Source organism: Notolepis coatsorum (assembly GCF_963971535.1).
Source record: "Notolepis coatsorum genome assembly, chromosome: 10".
NCBI classification, from domain to species: Eukaryota; Metazoa; Chordata; class Actinopteri; order Aulopiformes; family Paralepididae; genus Notolepis; species Notolepis coatsorum.
Window position 1 is genome coordinate 59,283,060 of NC_140174.1, and position 21,454 is coordinate 59,304,513.

Genomic DNA, 21,454 nt, shown 5'->3' on the forward strand with positions numbered 1-21,454 from the left:
ATTTTAATGCGTGCTGGGATGCGGAGATGGATAGGTCCGGGCCCTCTGAAACGAGCGACCAAAAACGGGCCTCTAAGGCCCTTAGGATGTGGGCCAAGGACACGGGGCTCACAGACCTTTGGCGCTTATCCAATCCCACCCTCAAAGATTACTCTCACCTGTCAGCCAGACACAAATGCTTCTCTCGAATTGACTATGCATTCGCGTCCCCTAATATGTTTGATAGTTTCGATGTCTCATTGGTTCCCTTGGCTCTCTCAGACCACAAGGGGATTTTCCTTACGGCAACCTTTGGCAGGCTCTCCGCAAGAGCTCCCAGATGGCGTTTTAATTCGACCTTGCTAAAGAACGATGACTTCTGTTCTGAGTTCAGGAGTAAACTAGCTGAATTTTTGCAGATCAACGTTGGCACAGTAGAAGACCCTAGGGTCCTGTGGAACGCATTGAAAGGATTTGTCAGGGGTCATGTCACACTATTTGCCTCCAATTTGCGAAAATCCCGGTCAAAAAAGCTAGAAGGACTGGAATCATTATATGCGGACCTATACGCATCCTTGCAAACTAACTATAATGAACGACTAAACACACAACGTAAGATAGTCAAAAAAGAAATAAACTCCATACTTAAACAACAGTCTGAGTTCTTGATACATAGGACAAGACAAAATTACTATTTTCACGGCTCCAGACCTAGCCATCTATTGGCAATGAAAATACGCTCAAATGATCATTTCTCGGATATCCCCTCGATTAGGACGAGCCAGGGTGCAGTCACTACTGATTCGAAAAAGATCAATGACACTTTTAAAGAGTTTTACTCACAGTTATATAGCTCAGAGGGTAATCTTGATGACTCTAAATTTGAATCGTTCATTGGCGGGCTTGAGATACCCCACATTTCTGAGGAAGAGGCCAAGGAACTGGGGAGACCGATTACTCTCGTGGAATTGAGGGAGACGATTGTTGAAATGCAGAGGGGTAAGGCACCAGGCTGGGATGGTATTCCACCCGAAGTGTATTTAGCTTTCTGGGACCAACTGGGTCCATTGATGCTCGATATGATCAATTACGCTATCGAACAAGGGGAGTTCTCAAGAGATGTCAATATGGCGTTGATTTCTTTACTTCTCAAGAAGGACAAAGATCCCAATGATTGTGGTAGCTATAGACCCTTGAGTCTTCTCGGGGCCGATTTAAAAGTGTTTGCCAAGGTGCTGGCCCGTCGCCTGCAGAGATTTATGTCTGTATTGGTACACTGCGATCAAACTGGTTTTATCCCGGGGCGTCTGGCTGCAGATAATCTTAGGAGGCTGTTGCATGTAATCGATAACAGTAAAGACAATACAACTCCATCCACAGTTCTGTCTTTGGATGCCATGAAGGCGTTTGACAGACTTGAGTGGTCATACCTGTGGAAGGTACTTGAGGTCATGGGTCTTGGGAAGAGTTTTATTCATATGATTAAAGTCCTGTATGCCTCGCCGTCTGCGATGATACTGACAGGCAAAAACTGTTCCACACTCTTTCCAGTCTCCAGATCTTCTAGACAGGGTTGCCCTCTGAGCCCAGGACTGTTCGCGCTTTCCCTCGAACCTTTGGCCCAATTTATTAGGCAATCGGAGGACATCGTCCCCATAATGGTCAATAATACTCCACACAAAATTGCTCTCTATGCGGATGACCTGCTGATTTTCATGGACGACCCATCCCGGTCGGCCACAAAATTATTGAGGATAATCGACGACTTTGGTAAATTGTCAGGCTTTAAGATTAACTGGAACAAATCAGCCTGCCTGCCTCTTAATGAGCTGGCCAAGGCGGTACGACTACCAGCTGATATCCCCATAGTAGAACATTTTAAATACTTGGGCATAGAGATATTCCCCACGCTGAACCAAATTACTAAGTACAACTTCACGGGTACTTATGATAAAATACGCCAGGATCTAGACAGGTGGTCGTCCCTTCCTAACTCCTTACAAGCCCGGGCTTCCATAATCAAAATGAACATCCTGCCTAGGATAAATTTTATTAGCTCAATGCTCCCCCTGCCCCCTCCAATAGACCACTGGCGCAAGGTACAATCGATGGTATCTAAGTACAACTAAGCAGGGGGCCTCGCAATCCCTGATTTTAAACTTTATTTCTGGTCCTTTTCACTGAGACCTCTGATGTGCTGGCTGGACCCTGTAGAGGCTGTATCGTGGCGCTCCTTAGAAGCGGCGGCGGTATCTCCGCTAAGATTGCAGGATGTAGTGTACTCCACTGTCTCTATTTCGAAATGCCGGCTGAGGTATGGACCGATCATAACTCACGTGATCCAAACGTGGCGTAATGTACAGAGGTCGTGTGGGGTTAAATGCCCATGGCACCTGGACTCTCCAATTTTTAATAACCAGCAATTACTTGTTGGGCACAAGCCGGTTAATATTCCTCAATGGCAAAGGAGGGGAGTGCATACTCTGGAGGATATTTATGATAAGAACGGCCTCCGTGCGTTTCAGGACTTAAGAGAATTTTATGATCTACCCGGCGAGTCCTTCTTTCTTTACCTTCAACTAAGGTCAGCACTGAGGGCGCATGGCGTACCGTGGGCTCAAGCTTTGCACCCACACCCCTTCCTCATGTCATAGTGGACAGGACGACATCCAGAGGGTTTGTCTCAGACTTTTATACGCTCTTAATTCAATCCACGTATAAAAATGTATCATTGGATACAATCTGGCGTGTGGATATCCCGGAGTTGGACCCCGAGTTTGACTGGGATGATGTTTGGGCAAATGTGGCATTATCTTCCCGCAACCCCAATCACCAGCAAATTAATTTTAATTATATTCATAGGACCTATCTTACACCTAGGAAGCTATTTGCTATGGGACTGATAACCGACTCTCGGTGCACTTTGTGCTCTCAAAAGACCACTGGCACTTGTATATGTATTGGGATTGCCCACCAGTGGCCCGCTTCTGGAGGTCAATAACGGACAAACTTTCAGATCTGTGTGGCTTAACTATCCCATTCACAGCTGTTACGCTACTCCTGAACGATATAACGACACTACCCGCGTCCGTACAACTGAAAAGGGTTGTCCTAGCGGGCGTCACAGCAGCGAAGAAGCTAATAGCAAGGAGATGGAAGGAACCTGAGAAGCTTACAATGATTAACTGGTCCCTAACTCTATTGGATGTGATTTATCTTGAGATATCCACGGCTCGGGTGATTGGGGTAGGGCAGGCTGGCATTGACCTGTGGTTCGCAGCAGCTGAGAAGGTAAAGACCGCCGTGTGCGGCTGAGCGGGGTTGGGGCGCTTGATCGGGGGGGTCCGGCGGTCTCTGGGGAGGGGGAGGAGGAAATGTCTTGTCTGTCTTGGTTTTTGTCTTGTCCTTCTTAACTTTGACTGGGGGGATTTTAGGGGGGGTAGGTATTTAGCTATTCTGCGCTATATGTCAATTCACATGCCATCTCCCCAAGGGACTAATATTGGCAGACTGATTGACCTGTTAACCAACTTGGAGGAAGAATTTCTTTCTTCTTACACTTTACCTTCTGCGAGTTTGGCAGTCTTGAACATGTGTAAGGGACCTAGGCTATCTACAATAAATCTGCGGCAACACTCTCATAAACAATCTTTTAAGTCACTCCACTTTGTAAAGGTGGGGAAAGGTTGGCATGTTTGAAGACATTTTTGTTATTGAAATTGCCATCTGTATTTGATAGGTTGGACGCTGTTCTTTTCTTTTGTCTTTATAATTTATTATTCTGTATTATTATTGTTTGTTATTCTCCTGTGAAGTTATGTTTTTTGTTACTGTGGTTATTGTGTTGTCCTGTTTCGTGTAATTAATAATAAAAAAATTTGATCAAAAAAAAAAAAGGTATACCGGGGTATTTCGAAATACCGACGGTATTGAAAATCAATACCGTCTAAACGGAGTTTTGTTGTAGTGCACACACGCGCCAGCAGAGGGCGAGACTAGTCCTCACTAGTGGGGCGAGCCATGCAGAGCTGGTTGTCTTCTACACACAGGAGGAGGGGGAACCCCGCTTCAGTGAGTGAAATTAAATGAGACACGCTTACCGTTGCTGGTGCTGCGGGCTAACTGGCTATTCTGAGAGCTAACTGTAGTGTTGTGTATGATCACAACGGTGTTCACGCTTTACGGTAATGTTGCGACAGTGCTGTGAAAATACCGTAAAGCGTTGTGGTAACGAGTGTGTGTTGTTGTTGTGTGTAGGATGCTGCAGGCGAGCTGCTACCATTCTGAGAGCTTAACGTTAGCACTAGCATGCTGCGGGCGAGCTGCTACCATTCTGAGAGCTTAACGTTAGCACTAGCATGCTGCGGGCGAGCTGCTACCATTCTGAGAGCTTAACGTTACTAGCACTAGATGCTGCGGGCTAACTGCTACCATTCTGAGAGCTTAACGTTACTAGCACTAGAGCTGCGGGCTAACTGCTACCATTCTGAGAGCTTAACGTTACTAGCACTAGAGCTGCGGGCTAACTGCTACCATTCTGAGAGCTTAACGTTACTAGCACTAGAGCTGCGGGCTAACTGCTACCATTCTGAGAGCTTAACGTTAATAGCACTAGAGCTGCGGGCTAACTGCTACCATTCTGAGAGCTTAACGTTAGCACTAGATGCTGCGGGAGGACTGCTACCATTCTGAGAGCTTAACGTTACTAGCACTAGATGCTGCGGGAGGACTGCTACCATTCTGAGAGCTTAACGTTACTAGCACTAGATGCTGCGGGAGGACTGCTACCATTCTGAGAGCTTAACGTTAGCACTAGATGCTGCGGGCGAACTGGCCATCTCCGTGATTTGTTTACTTGGTAACACGGGTTGCCAGTGCCACCCCCCCCCCCCCGCTGATGGTAATGAGAGTCATACCGTCATACACCGTATAGCGGGGTATTAGGTAATCAAGGTATAACGGTATGAAAAAAGTCATACCGCCCAAGCCTATCTGCTTCTAGTATCTCCGCTGTCTGAAGAGGTATCTGCTTCTAGTATCTCCTGCTGTCTAAAGAGGTATCTGCTTCTAGTATCTCCGCTGTCTGAAGAGGTATCTGCTTCTAGTATCTCCTGCTGTCTAAAGAGGTATCTGCTTCTAGTATCTCTGCTGTCTGAAGAGGTATCTGCTTCTAGTATCTCTGCTGTCTAAAGAGGTATCTGCTCCTAGTATCTCCTGCTGTCTAAAGAGGTATCTGCTCCTAGTATCTCTGCTGTCTAAAGAGGTATCTGCTCCTAGTATCTCCTGCTGTCTAAAGAGGTATCTGCTCCTAGTATCTCCGCTGTCTGAAGTGTTGGTCCTCACATGTGGCGTCAGACTTAACAACGGAATTGGAGCGAGGGAACATGGATGGATGATGCCAATTTACAATTGTGTTTTGAGTAGGGCTGGGACTTTATCGCGTTAATTTCAATGAATTAACTACAGAAGAAAATGTATGTACAAAAAACTATGCATTTTATCGCACGTCGCGCCACTTTGCTCTCGTCTATCGGTTCCCGGGCTGCGTTTTCGCCGATCAACCAATACATTGTTGAAAAGTTGAATTTGCCGCCTTTCGTTCGTCACCACACTCAACCTATTGCGTGATTCCATTCTCGAGTTACAAGATGAAACATCCGGCGAGCGTCATTTGACAAGCCGTTCGGACGAGTGACCGCGTCTGGTTGTGAACAGTCCTGAACTGACAGTCTTGGGAAAGTTCACTTTCTACATGAACTAGTTCAGTTCACAGTTCACACATTTTTAAATGAACTAGTTCAGTTCATAGTTCATAATTAATTTTTTTTTACTAAAGTTCATGGTTTCAAAAATGAACAAATTATAGTTTATAGTTCTTTTTTCAATACGTTGCTGCAAGCTATTATTTGTCAAATTTATTGCCACAACCCATAATAGAACCACAGAATACTTCCATTTCCATAATGCTTTGCTGCCGCCCATTCAGTCCACACTAGTAGCAGCTGCAGCTTTCATCTCTACAGTATATGTTCAAAAACATGAGGAAAAACGTGCTGCTTGAATGGTCTTTATTAAGTATAATAATCTAAATATACTTAAAGTACCAAAAGTGAAAGTAGTCATTGTGCAAACATATAAACATGTGCCGACAATCCCGACATAACTCTGTACTAACACAACACGAGGTAGGAACCAGGCTGAGGTATGAAACTAAGGTTGTACCTCAAAGTTCAATATTCAAAGTGCAAAACATTTACTGACTTTAACTAAAACTCTTTTAAATGCTCATACGCCGACGTCGTAGAGTCTGACTCTGAGCGAGTGCAGAGCCAAGTGCGAGTGCAGCTGCTATTCTACCAGACTCCCCGAAGCCCCGCCCAGAGCGGTTGCCAGAATGGGTGGTTTTCCGCATTATTTTAAAGCCTGTTTATGGTGTGTTTTAACTGGGTTTTCGGCTGAAAGGCATATGAAATCTGGCACACTTTTGAACGCCGTTATAATATAGTGCTGAGAATGAACGCACTTTTGAGCAGCGCATGGCTGCCAGCGCATGGCTGGCTGATTTTTCCGTGCTCAGCAACCGGACCACATTATCCTTGAATACTTTTTATTTTTTACACTATTTAATTTTCCAGAAGTCGGAACTATGTCTAAACATGAGCAGTGCAAGTTGGGAACCCTGAACCAGGTGGATAGAGATCTCATCAGGGCGATATTCCGAGAGGAGACGGACGCTATCCTGGCTAAGCTAATGGGCAGGGTGGATGTGTTACAAGAGGAGGTGGCTGTAATAGGCACCCGGTTAACCGTGGCGGAAGAGGGTATGTCCGCGGTCGTACAGGCGGCTGAGACCAACGTCGCGGGGATATTAAACTTGGAGGACAGGCTGCGTGATTGTGAACTGAAGGCGGCAGACCTGGAGGACCGCGGAAGGAGGTGCAATGTGAGGATTTACGGTCTGCCTGATGAGACGGAAGATGACGACCCGATTGGGTATCTTGAAAGAATGGTCCAAAATGGTTCCCCAAGATAGCTCGGCCGGAGATCGAAAGAGCACACAGGATTTTCAGGCCCGCTACCCAGATGAAGGGCGGTCGTGCGTACCCCCGCACATTTATTTTCTGCTGCCTGAGATTCCAGACAAGGCAGCACATACTGAGAGAGGCCAGGCAGAAACCTCCGGTGGTAAATGGATGTACGTTGAGATTCTCCACTGACTTCAGTGACCATACGGCCAGACGACGAAGGGCGTTCGCAGGAGCTATGGACCTGGCACAGGAGCGAGCTGTGGAGGTTTCTGCTGTTCCCAGCAACGTTAAAGGTGAAGACGGGTCGCGTGTATCACTTCCGCAACGGATTTGATTTCCGGGGTTGGCCTGATTGGCCACTAAGCCCACGTGACCCTACGCTGGCACGCCCCCCTTGCCCCGCTTACGCCTGAGAGTCACACGCCAGCTAGCGGCAGCCAGACCAGAGAGCCTTGCTACTACTAGCCGAGTGATGAATGAAGCTCTATCTGTTTCACCTAACAGCACTATTGCTCCGTGATCATAGCCATCCATCTCTAAAGCTAACCACTATTTGTAAAAGCCACAACCACGTTACCATATGTAATAATGTAAATCATTGTGTCGTTGTACATGTATACACCGTTAGAAGCTAACGCAGCTTAGCCTGGTAGCTATTGTTGTGCTAACACCAGCATGAATGCCCGATGTAGAAGGCATAGACGCAGGTCGCTTGTTGGCCGGCATGAGTGCCTGATTTGGGGTGGTTCTCTCCTCTTTGTGTGCCTTTGTCCTTGCGGTTGTTCTGCCGGGGGAGCTTGTGGACGCGACAATAGTGGTGGTTGTAGGGTGTTTGAGCTTGTAGCCTAGTTAGCTCGCAGCTATCGTTAGCTTCTAACGCAACGGTGTATACACAATATGTACAACGACACAATGATCAAACACCTTATGAATATTATTGTCATGCATGTGCCGAGCGACGGGCAGAGAGAGGCCGGAGCGGGTAACTGAGGCGGGCTTCGCGCGGGGCCTGCTAGCGTGCTAGCTACCAGGCTGCTTCCCCGTGGGAGCGGGGCTGATTCCACATGTGGGCGGCTAGCATACAAGCTAACCAAGCTACCATCCTTGCTGCACATGTGCGTTTAGCACACCGGCTAGCTAGCCAGCCCGGCATTGGGGTAACCACTCGTGTCCGCTGCTTATCCAATCCCCGAGACGGTAATACCTGACTTCTCTATACGGCACTGTTTCAGTCACGGATATGTTTACGGACTAATTGAATGTAATTCAGACGCCCTATACTCTTATCAGTTTTTTCATTATTATTTATCTATTGCCTTTTTATCATACAGCACTTGGACTACCCAGTAAGCGGCGCAAGGGATATTACGTTTGTTTACTGTTTATTATCTCCGTTTGGCTTGGACCGGGCGGGTTGAAGATCACAGTCTTCACTCAAACAAACTGAATATGATTATGATCCGTTCATTCGAGGGGGTTGTTCCCCCCTTGTAACGAACTATATGCGGCTGGCAAGTTGAGGCGATCCTACAGCGGCGGACAATATTGTGAATTTAACTTTCCTTTTCTATCATAACAGAATACAGGTCTGTCGCCGACACTGCACAATCTCAACGTGGACAGCACGGGGGGTTTGTTTTCCACGATGATGTTATTCCGACGTGTGTTAACACTATGGCGTCCGTCCATGTATATATACGTGTTTAGAAAAAGAGCGTTGTGGACCAGAGCCACGTATATACTCGTGGCAAGTTGTTATTGTTTTATTCCATATTTATAACGCTTCTTAGGTACCCGATCCACTAGCAGGATCTTTTCACATATTTGATTTTCGAAACATGCAGTACCGGCCAGACCCGCTTAGGGGCGCCATCGCTCCACTGCAGTATCATTATGTGGATTTAAAAAAAAATGCTTTTACAGTTCTGTGGGCGGATCATAGATCCTTGATTCCAAAAGAAGACCCTCCATCTTGGATCAGCTTGCCGAGCGTTTTTTTCAGCGTGGAATAATGGGATTTATGATTAGCCAATGTGCATATCGATCTACCAGAATCCGATGACTGGTGAGGAAATGCTGCCGGCGATCACATGGCCTGACGGTAGGATAATATTACCCCAAATTACAGCTGGATTGGACATTGTTTTATAACGTAACGTGATCGATCAATGAAAATGCTATATTGAACTCAATGCTGTATTGCTAATCAATAATAGTAATCGGTGTTCCCCGCCGCCCCCATTTCATCCATAGATGCTCTGTAATAGTCCGGATGCTACGCAGTTTGTTTTATTTCATTCGTATATATACAGCAGAAATGGCGTTTGATATAACGGCGCCAACGTTTAGCCTTTTTTGCAGCCTCCTGCAGAAAAGCCTAGACGAAAAGTGCGATATACCTTATATTCACGACGCTATAAAATGACAACCAACCGATGGATTTTTATTTTCTTTAAGCCATTATGAAGGCACGGTTTATGCACTCAAGTGACAATGAGAATGGACAGATAGCAATACGATAAATGATATATAAAGCTCTTAGAAAGTGTTTACAAGCCTCTGTCCTCTGAGGCCTAAATCGCCGCGCCCCGCCGGTCGCCATAGTGTTAAGAGTAAGTCACTTTAATCAAGTTCAGTTCGGACGAGCTATGTTCCATGTGCCTTTTTCGTATGTATAATGTTCTATGCACTGAAGTCTATTTAGACATAGATTGATACTCTCTATTGGGAGACGGGGGATTCCCCCTATTTCTAAGTTGTTACAATATACAATTCTGGTTAGAATGGTAATTTTACATAGTGTGGTCCTGATTGCTGTGACCCGGTCACAGTGCCAGGCGATGTTTGATCGACATCTCGCCCAACAGGTCATTAGCGTGGGGTTGTGTATATATTATGGTACTATACTTCAGGGGAATCGTGTTCAATCATACTGCAACCTGGTTGGACTATGGCTAATTTAAACATTTTAATCTGGAATTCAGAGGGGCTTAATATCCACCATAAACGCACAAGTGTACTTACATGGATGAAGAGACAGGAGGTCGATGTGGCTTTGCTGAGTGAAACACATCTTTTGAAGGCTGACAGTGCTAAACTTGTGAACAAATCTTATCATAATATAGGTTCATCCTCTTTTAGCACTAGATCCAGGGGGGTAGCCATAGTGGCTAAGCGGAAGCTAAATATTAAACTAATAGACGTGTGGTCGGATGCTGAAGGACGAATCACTATAGCAAAAATGGAATACACTAACAGGAAAATTGCTCTTATAGCTGCATACGCCCCTAATGTGTATGTTGCACAATTTTATACTGCACTCACTACAGAGATGCTGAAATTACCTGAGTACTCATTCATAGTGGGTGCTGATTTCAATGCCATGTGGGATCCATTGGTTGATAAATCCGGAGATGAAGTCTCCCACAAACAAAAGCAGGCGTCCGCGGCCCTACATGGCTGGTCTAAAGACACCAGGGTTATGGATATGTGGCGGGTACTCAACCCAACCTCGCGAGACTACTCTTTCTTCTCCGCGAGACTTTCTCCAGAATTGATTATGTCTTCTCCTCCCCTAGGCTATTCGAGAGTTTTGACGTTGAATTAAAGCCAATTGCACTGTCAGACCACAAATACATCCTCCTTAAGGGTTCACTCAGCAAATTGACGTCTCGTGCCCCTAGATGGCGCTTTAACTCAACACTGCTTGAGAACGATGAATTTAATCTTTAATTTAGAGAGAAGCTCATTGAATTCATGCAGTTTAATGCTGGTTCGGTGCAAGACCCCAGAATTCTGTGGAATGCGGTCAAGGGGTTTATTAGGAGTAATACCACTTTATTTGCATCCAATCTCCGCAGGGGGCGCCTAGGGCGGTATAATTTTTTTCACAGCGTCATACCTTGACGACATAATACCCGGTATATACGGTATGACTTTCATTTTCATCAGCCGGGGGGGGGGGGGGGGGGGGGCAACCCGTGTTACCAAGTAAACAAATCATCGTTAGCTCTCAGAATGGCAGTCAGAAGCCTGCACCGTTAGCATGTAGCCTAGCCATGGCAGACTATTTGATTCCTTAAGGGCTCGAAATTGCCTGGGTTTTGGTCATATGCTCCCGAAATGCTCCCGCTGTTTGGCTACTTCTATGTGCAGTGAAAACTACTCGAATGCTTTATAACCTAGTCATTGATTTAGTTCAGGGTAATCTAAGATTAGCCGCAGAGCTAACGCTAGTTAACGTGAGCTAACGCTAGTTAATCAAGCTCACAGAGAGAGATAAACAGCTGACAGCGGATAGTACAGGACGGTACAAATACAATAAAAAAGCGGGTGGGGGCTGTTGTGTAAACCTTGTACTCTTTAGTTCACATATAATAAGAGACGGATTATTTGCTTGCTCCACCAGTGCACCACAACAACACACACCAACTCTCGTCACAACGCTTTACAGTATTTTCACAGCACTGTCGCAACATTACCGTAAAACGTGAACACCGTTGTGACCCACTCGCTCCACTAGTGAGGACTGGTCTCGCCCTCTGCTGGCGCGTGTGTGCACTACACTCAAAACTCTGTTTCACTGTAATAGAAACTGAAGCGCATCTGTGATTTTGACGGTTTTGACAGTATTGATTTTCAATACCGTCGGGATTTCTAAATACCCTGGTATACCGTAATACCGCCATACCGCCCAAGCCTACTATCCAAGTTGGTGGAATTGGAAGAGCAGCATAAAGCATTGATGTCATCTATGCAGCGCAAATATTCTAACCATCTGGAACTCCAAATTAAAGAGGTGAAAAAGGAGATAAACTCCATTTTGAGACAACAGTCTGAATTCCAAATGCACAGAACAAGACAACACTACTACTTTCATGGCTCTAGACCTAGTCACCTACTGGCTATGAAAATACAGGCCAGCGATCAATTTGCGGATATCCCTGCCATTAAGAACCAACAGGGGGAGATAACCACCGACCCCAAGAAAATCAATGACACATTTCGCTAATTTTATTCCAACCTATAGGAGTCAGAAGTGGTCCTTGATCACGCCAAGCTGGAGGGCTATCTTGATCAAATAAACCTACCACAAGTCTCAGAGGAGGACGCAAAGCAGTTAGCTGAACATATCACACTGGAGGAACTCAGGGAAGCAATTGCGGACATGCAGCGGGGCAAGGCTCCAGGTTGGGACGGCATCCCACCGGAGCTATACACTGCGTTTTGGGATATACTTGGTCCCTTATTACTCTCAATGATTTTACACTCAGTCGAGGAGGGCAATTTTTCCAGGGATGTCAATATGGCGCTTATATCTGTTCTACTCAAGAAAGATAAGGACCCCACTGAATGCGGCAGCTATAGACCATTAAGTCTCCTCGGAGCCGATCTCAAGCTATTTGCTAAGGTGCTAGCCATCCGTCTCCAAAAGCATATGACATTTCTGGTGAACCCCGATCAGACCGGCTTTATACGAGGCCGACTGGTCACGGATAATATCAGACGTTTACTGCACGTGATTGATGCCAGTAAGGATGTCGCAACCCCTACGGCTGTCATATCCTTAGACGCGATGAAGGCCTTTGACAGATTGGACTGGTCATATTTATGGGCGGTACTTAGAAAGATGGGATTGGGTGAGGGTTTCATTCACATGATCAAAGTACTCTACACAGGGCCCTCTGCCATGATTTTGACAGGGAAGCTCTGCTCACCACTCTTCGCGGTCTTGCACTCTTCTAGACAGGGTTGTCCTCTTAGCCCAGGACTCTTTGCTTTATCGCTCGAACCTTTAGCTTACTACATAAGACAATCCCGGGTTATGTCCCCTGTGTCAATTAAGGGCACACATCACCATATCAGCTTATACGTGGATGATGTACTCCTATTTATGCAGAACCCAGCGGTCTCTCTGCCCTACCTCCTCCAAGTAATAGATGACTTCGGCAGCCTATCTGGATTTCTTCCACTCAACGAGGCTGCGAAGGCGACCCTCCTTCCAGCAAATATTCTCATGGTAGAGCACTTTAAAGTGAGTATTCGTGTATGTTGATGGTTATGGTGTTTTTTTGTATTTTTTGTTTTGTTTATTATTATTATTTTTCACTCAATATTGATCCTATGTATAGTTTCTGATTTTCTGACTCCCTTCTGGTCTGGTCTGGCGATCGTGGGCTATGGCTGGGGGGGGCCGCGGTTCGGGGTCTCTGCAGGTTGGGCGCTAAAGAGGCATGGTGCTTTTGCTCGCGGGGGGGCCGGGCGGTGGTTCCTCCGGGGTGGTGGCTTGCGGTTGTGGGACCTGGAGTTGGAGGGGGCTCGGTAAGCATTTTTTATAGTATGTATTTTATTTTATTATCCTTTGACATTGTGTCAAATTATTTTGACTGGTTGTGTATGCAATATATAATAGGTCTAATTTATTGTCTAATTATTGTTGTGTTAGTTTGTGTTCTTGGATGTCTGTATGTATTATTGTAATTATTGTGCTGTGTTGTTTCTTGTTTGAAAAATGAAAATAAAAAGATTGTCACAAAAAAAATTCCTAGTGGTTGATATCCATCACCCCTGCTGCACACCCTGCCCCCGACCAATATGTGATGTCAGAGTGCCTCTTTGGAGGTGCTATCTAAGGCCCAGTCCACACGAACGTGGGGTTTTATGTAACCGTGATTTAATGTTTGCGGTTGCACTGTTCGTCCACACGCAACCGGGTTTTTGGAACACTGCAACCGTGATCATTTAAAACCGTCCAGGGTGAAGTTTTGGGGGAATCCCGGTTTCAGTGGTTGCGTGTAGACATAGTAACCGAGCAGGGGAGGAAACTAACTTTTTGGCTTACCAGCCAACTGGCGAGTATCTGATTTTTTTTACCAGCCAAACAGATTTTTTACCAGACAAAAAAAATCGCTAATTGTGATAATTACTTCTTTGTATGTCTTTGTCTAAATAGATTTTCAATCATAGTAAAATAATCACACTGTGTCTCTACTCTTTAAAATATTTATTAGCATAAAACATTAATCTCTACTCTTCACAATATTAGCATAAAACATATTAACATGAAAGAGGTATCTATTCTGGACTGGGTTGGGCTGAACTGGGCAGTGAAAGATGCTGGGTTGGACTGGGTTGGGCAGTGAAAGAAAAAAACCGAAGTATGTTGTGAAGTGTATAGATAGATGTGAAATGTATAGATGTAGCAGTAGTCTATCTGTATGTCATATGTTATGATGAATTGAAAATGGGGGACCCTGATGTAAACAAGACGAAAGTCTTTCTCTGGGCTGCATCCCCTTAACTCTTGTGTGTATTGAGCCGTACTGTATTGTACCCATTCTGCAATCTGTTAATAAAGTTTTCAATCAATCAATCAAGTTAACTTTGAACCTCGGTTGTCAAGCCTCGTCAATGTTGTGTATGCATCTGGGTAGGCACACTGTGCCTTTAAGACAGCACGGTGGTCTTACGACAGTGCTGTGAAATACCGTCCAAGTGTTGTGGTAACGTCAGTTGGGTTGGTGTGCTGTTGTGCACTGGTTGAGCTCATAGATATCTATGGTTGAGCTAGCCCCTTTCGTGACTGAGATGTGCAAGCCAGGGGCTTTTGAGCATGAAATAAAATGTCTAACCTTACGTCGTAGTCCGGTGCTTTTTTGGAAACCTTATAGTCATAACAGATACACCTAGCTGGCTGCTTTGAGCACACGGGGCTAACGTTAAAACGCTAACTAGAAGCTAACCACTGTAAACATTACACCTCTGTGATTTAAATGTGTCCTTAGTAACTTATACTCGAGGGTTGTGCTAGGGTTGGATGCAGTTCCCCGTTGGTCAGTCTGTCTGGTTTCCATCTTCTGCTGTGTTTAACGTTATCCGTTTGCGAGTGCTCCTGATGGCTAGCCTAGTAACGCAGGACTTTTATCATTATATGTCCGCGGGTTGGCCAGTACTGCGCGAACTTTTATTAAACATTATATGTCCGCGGGTGGTCTTGTGCAGTGCTCTCGTGGCACTGTCAACTAAAGCGAGCACTCAGAAGACGCGCACCGTTTGCCAGTGCAGTGATTGCAGAATGTTTTTTTTTTTTTTTTGTATACTCGCCAGACTGGCGAGTGGTCTTCATGAATCACTCGCCAAACGTAAAAAATACTCGCATTTGGCGAGTAAAGTGGCCTAATTTCCTCCCCTGTAACCGAGATTATTTCCAGTGTTTACGGCAGAGCTGTTGCAAGTACCGTTATATACGAGCGTTATAACAACATTAACCAGACTGCTATATCAACAATGTTTGTGTCCAGCAAGCTAGTCTCCACATGTGTAACGTTATTAAGCATTAACTTATGTTGGAAATGACAATTATCTATTGATTAATGACGTGATGATTAAAGTATTTCCACTCCATTCCATGATACCAGCGCCTCACCAGCTAACCACACGTAAGCCAACAACAATCTGCAATCTTTGTACGCTATGTACGCTAGCCCCAATGCTAACTATTATAATGGTACATCCCAATCACATTAGCATGTAAGCTAATGTTGGTTTTGTTTCATCAACAAATGAGGCAGAACACACAGTGAATGTATCCTTTTTGGTTTATTGCACTTTGTTCTTGCTGCAAACAAATAATGAATGCTAATGTTCATGCAAGGTCATTTAAAGATGGCGGGTTTCTGTTTTGTGCAGGACGTTCCCCTGTGTAGCAATGTGTTACGATTAGACATGACGGTGGTGGACAGAGTAAAACCCAAGCGCAGACCAGCAGAGGATAGACAGGAGGCAGGTGTTGAATCTTAAAATATGAGCACTGCTCCTTTAAAGGCCAACCTTCATGTTGTATTTTTGTTCAATAAACAATGTGGACTAGGCCAACGGTGACTTTCATGAAGAAGGGAAAAAAAAGTATTGAAATTGACCCAGTTTTAGCGTTTTTACAAACATTTTGTCTGCCCAACACAATCACCACGCACGTGGATATTTTAATCAATGGTTCATAACGTGCGTGTGTAATCGAAATGATGTCGTCACAAGAGGTGCAGGGCACCAGGGGGCTCACCAGGGGGCGCTGAGAGTCACACACAGCTAGTGGCAGGCACTGAGAGCCTTGCTACTACTAGCCGAATGAAAATGTATCTGTTTCACCTAACAACACTATTGCTCCGTGATCATAGCCATCCATCTCTAAAGCGAACCACTATTTGTAATAGCCACAACCACGTTACCATATTTGTAATAATGTAAATCATTGTGTCGTTGTACATATTGTGTACACCGTTATAAGCTAACATAGCTTAGCTTGGTAGCTATTGTGCTAACAACATATCCCGACGGTTGGTTCTCTCCTCTCTGTACACCCCCGTCCCCACAGGTACCCTGCCGGGGAGCCCATGGACGCGACAACGGCGGCAGCCGTAGGGTGCTCGAGCCCGCCGTAACGCTAGTGGTACACGATAGCTATGAGCTAACTAACGCTACGGCCGCCGCTGTTGTCGCGTCCACAAGCTCCCCGGCAGGACACCCGGGAGGACGGGGGCACACAAAGAGGAGAGAACCACCCCAAATCGAGCACTCATGCCGGCCGACAAGCCGGACACCGCGGTTGTTGTTAGCACAACAGTAGCCCACTGTGATGCACCGAGTGGGCCACCATTGATCAACATGCAGCGACATGTAGCTTGCATGATGCGTGTGTAGTGCTTTGCCACACAGGTCTGAGAAGAGGACCTGGACATGATTTTACTCGTTCCCCAAACTCCTCTACATGCCCCGATCTCAAATGGTTCACGACAGTAGACATAATGCTAACGTTAGCCAGCGCCATATATCGAGTAGTACTATGACCCGGACGAGCATAAGGCATACGTTTCCTGAAGTGACGTCACGGCCGTGCTAGCGTCTGATAAGCTTTTAGATTCGGCTCATTAATATGCACCTGTAGTGACGTCGGCGTTTGATAAGCTTTTTTGATTCGCGCGTGCATGTTATTCGTGCGTGGACCTTTTTAACTCTTTCGGAGTGGCATTTCCGGTGTCAAATGGAAAAAAATTTATAATGAAATTATATACCAATGATGTAAACTACCCATAATTGATCAGTAGGGTTTAACCTGGATGTTGGGCTTTAATGTAGGTACGGGTGGCTCAAAAACAAAGAGAGAGGGCAAGTCTCCAAACATGCTAAATGCCCTACAAATCATAAACACAATAAATAATAATATCCTCTGTGACAAGGAGCGATAAAGACTTCCACAAAACAAGTTATGCTACTTACAAAAGTGTTCAGCGAACAGCTGACAAACACATGAGCAAAACACGACTGGAACCAGGGAACACAGAGTAATGACGCGACAGGGAAGACAGGAAGTAACAGGCATATATACAGACACTGATTGACACAGGAGGGTAATTAGGTGATTAGACTCAGCTGGAGAAACAGAGTGACACATAACATTACCAAGTTGAAATATAAATACACACAAACACAACACTGACCAGATCACAAAACCAACACAAATAGGGAAGACATTTAGACCAGGGAGTGTAACATCACAGATAAGACAGACATCAAATGTACAGACAACAGATTGATAAGGACCACATGAAACACATTAATAAATAAACACAAGAGCTGCGCCACCTGAATTAGTCCACCGGCTGGCGCAGCAACCTGGGGGGCGTTACAGCAATGATAACGTAGTGACACGTTCAACCCTTCTGATTGGTTGAAATGGCCTTCATGTTTGAACTACATCGTCACCTATTGCTTTGGCATTGTACTACATGTATATTACATCACTCTTTAGCGGATTTTATGTGTGTACGGAGGATTCTTTTTTTTAAAACCTTGGTGTCAAAAATACCCGTGATCGTGTGGACTGGGCCTAAATCTGTCAAGGGGGGGGGGGTACTCTGACATCACAAATTGAGGTGAGGCAGGGTGTGCTGCAGGGTGAACATATAAAAATGACCATGGGTTTAGTTATTCTTCTTGCCCCCTGTAGGCTGTTTTAAGTGAGATGATGGCACACTAAAATCTATAATGCATGAATAAAATACATCTAAGAGGGCATTTTGTGTATGGCGGGGCAGAGGGGCAAGACAGAGGGGCAGGACAGAGGGGCAGGGCAGAGGGGCAGGATAGAGGGGCAGGGCAGAGGGTCAAGGCAGTGGGGCAGGACAGAGGGGCAGGACAGAGGGGCAGGGCAGAGGGGCAGGACAGAGAGGCCACTTCAGACTGAAACAGTCTCCACACTCACACACACACACACACACACACACACACACACACACACACACACACACACACACACACACACACACACACACACACACACACACACACACACACACACACACACACACACACACACACACACACACACACACACACACACACACACACACACACACACACACACACACACACACACACACACACACACACACACACACACACACACACACACACACACACACACACACACACACACACACACACACACACACACACACACACACACACACACACACACACACACACACACACACACACACACACACACACACACACACACACACACACACACACACACACACACACACACACACACACACACACACACACACACACACACACACACACACACAGCCTACTGCAGCAGAGAGCAGAGCATTGATGCACCCGGCTCACTAATCCACCACCTCTCCTCTTACTGTATAACACTGGTCCTCTGAAGAGGAGAGAAGAGAAGAGTAGAGAAGAGAAGAGAAGAGAAAAGGAGGGGAGAGGATGTGAGAGAAGAGGAGAGGAGAGAGAATAGAAGAGAAGAGAACAGGAAAGGAAAGGAGAGGAGAGGAGGTGAGATGAGAGGGGAGGAGAGGAAATGAGAGAAGAGAAGAAGAGAGAAGAAAAGAGAAGAGAAGAGATGAGGAGAGGAGAGAAGATAATAGGGGAGGAGAGGAGATGAGATTAGATGAGATGAGAAGAGGGGAGAGAAGAGAAGAGAAGAGAAGAGAAGAGAAGAGAAGAGGAGAGGAGAGGAGAGGAAGTGAGAGAAGAGAAAAGAAGAAGAGGGGAGAGAAGAGAGGAGATGAGATTAGATGAGATGAGATGAGAAGAGAAGAGAAGAGAAGAGGGGAGAAAGAGACGAGAAGAGGAGAGGAGAGAAGAGGAGAGGAATGTGGAGGTACAGTATAGCCATGTGATGACTGTGATGAGTTCCCTGTTCTATGCACCTGCAGCCTCTGCCGCAGTGATGAAGAGAGATAGAGAGAGCAATACAGAGAAAGGTAGAGAGAGAGTTAGAGAGAGAGAGACAGAGAGGTAGAGAGAGATAAAGAGACAGAGTGATGTGGATAGAATTAGAGAAAGAAAAGGGTAGAGAGGGAAAGAGAGAGAGAGAGAAGTAGAATGATAAAGCAAGAGAGAGAGAGAGAGAGAGAGAGAGAGAGAGAGAGAGAGAGAGAGAGAGAGAGAGAGAGAGAGAGAGAGAGAGAGAGAGGGAGAAGCTGGGGTGTTATGGGGGGAAAGATGGAAGGAAGTGTGTGTGTGGGGGGGCAGAGGTGCTGATGATGTAGGTAAATACCCACACTTTGTTCCCATCGCCTATTCAGCAGTATTTTCTACACAGGCGCTAATCAGGTCTACTGTGCTTGGGTCCTGTGTTTCACGGGGGCTGAGAGAGCATGGTGTCTATTGTTTCATTAGGGCTGCTTGGTGAGCTGTGTAATCTAGGACAGGACTTGAGAGAGGCGATTAATAACTCCCTGAAAGAAGAAGCTCTTTGAGGCCAACTTAAAACTGTGTCACCACTTTAGAAAGAGGGTGCCATAGCGTGCGTGCGTGCGTGTGTGTGTGTGCTAGCATGAACTGTTTGAGCTTATACTGTACTGTGCAAGAGTTTATACACTTGTGTGTTACCTTTGTGTGTGTGTGTGTGTGTGCGTGTGTGTGTGTGCGCGTGTGCGCGTGTCTGTCTATCTGTGTGAGAGTGTGTGCGTGTGTGTGTGTGAGAGAGTGTGTATAGATGTGGTGTCTGCTTTTATGCATGCATCTGTGTGTGTGTGTGTGTGTGTGTGTGTGTGTGTGTGTGTGTGTGTGTGTGTGTGTGTGTGTGTGTGTGTGTGGTGTGTGTGGGTGTGTGTGTGTGTGTATCCACTCACATTTCAAATCTGCACACATGCACACCCTCCTGTCACTTTCCCTTTGAAGAGAGAGTGTGTGTGTGTGTGTGTGTGTGTGTGTGTGTGTGTGTGTGTGTGTGTGTGTGTGTGTGTGTGTGTGTGTGTGTGTGTGTGTGTGTGTGTGTGTGTGTATATCTGTGTGTGTGTGTGTGTGTGTGTGTGCGTGTGTCTGTCTATCTCTGTGTGTGTGTGTGTGTGTGTATGTGTGTGTCCATGTGCGTTACCTTCAGCGAAGACAGTGGTCCTTGGGGTGATGTCCAGGTCGAGGGCGGGGCTGAAGGGGAACCCCCAGAGCTGAGACAACCCAGAGACCAACAGCAGAAGGAGATGTACTGATCTCCGCTCGCTCATTTTCACCAAGTCCACCTGGACTGGAGCCTCTGAGGGCAATCAATCTGTTACACACCAAACAGGAAGTGTGTCTTCTTCTCTGGTGATGTCAGTAGGATTCTAGCTCATCCTCTGGTTGCTGGCAGACGTGCTCTATAATGAGAAAAGAAATTATTGTTATTAGATATATGCCCCTCGATATCAATCAATCAATCAATCAATCAATCAATCAATCATTCATAAGGGTCCCCAGTGCCACACATTTCTGCTGATCAAATTCCATGACTTTTTCAATGACATACTGTATATATTACACACTAAAACTAAATTCTCTGCAGAGCAGTTTTGAATTACCCAAGTATTGTTTTATAGTTATACAGTATAAATATATTTAATAAATATTAGAACACCCTGAAGACTCTGGCAGGAGCACTCATTCAGGGGTACTACGACTATGCTTGCACCTCATGGTACCAAAGCACCTCAAAGGCGCTAAAAACAAAATTACAAACATCTCAAAACAAACTGGTCAGACTACTGCTTGACCTTACTCCTAGAACCCACCTCACCCCTGCCCACTTCGACAACCTAGGATGGCTTAGAGTAGACGACAGAGTACAACAACTTGCAATGGGCCTGGTCTACAAGATACACTACACGACCAAGGTACCCATGTACATGTCAAAATACTTCCCAAAGGTCAGTGAATACCACGATCACAACACCAGAGGGAGCTCCACAAATCATGTCAAACCCAGATTCGGCTCAAATAAGGGACTAAACACGTTTCGCAATTATGCCACATCAATGTGGAACGCCCTACCCAAAGCTGTAAAGGAATGTGGATCACTACCCACTTTCAAAACCTCTCTCAAGGGACACCTACGGGAGACTGCAATTCAACACTGGCCCCTGTAAATATCCTAACCCAAT

General features: G+C 45.7%; 1 protein-coding gene across 1 annotated transcript in view; it reads right to left on the bottom strand.

The window, feature by feature from the left end:
• The window catches only part of sema4gb (sema domain, immunoglobulin domain (Ig), transmembrane domain (TM) and short cytoplasmic domain, (semaphorin) 4Gb), a 146,092-nt gene that overhangs the window by 118,587 nt on the left and 6,051 nt on the right, over positions 1-21,454 (bottom strand). The window contains 1 exon segment of the mRNA XM_084322784.1: positions 20,416-20,674. Within this exon segment, the coding sequence (XP_084178910.1) occupies positions 20,416-20,542 (127 nt within the window). The 5' untranslated portion in view covers positions 20,543-20,674.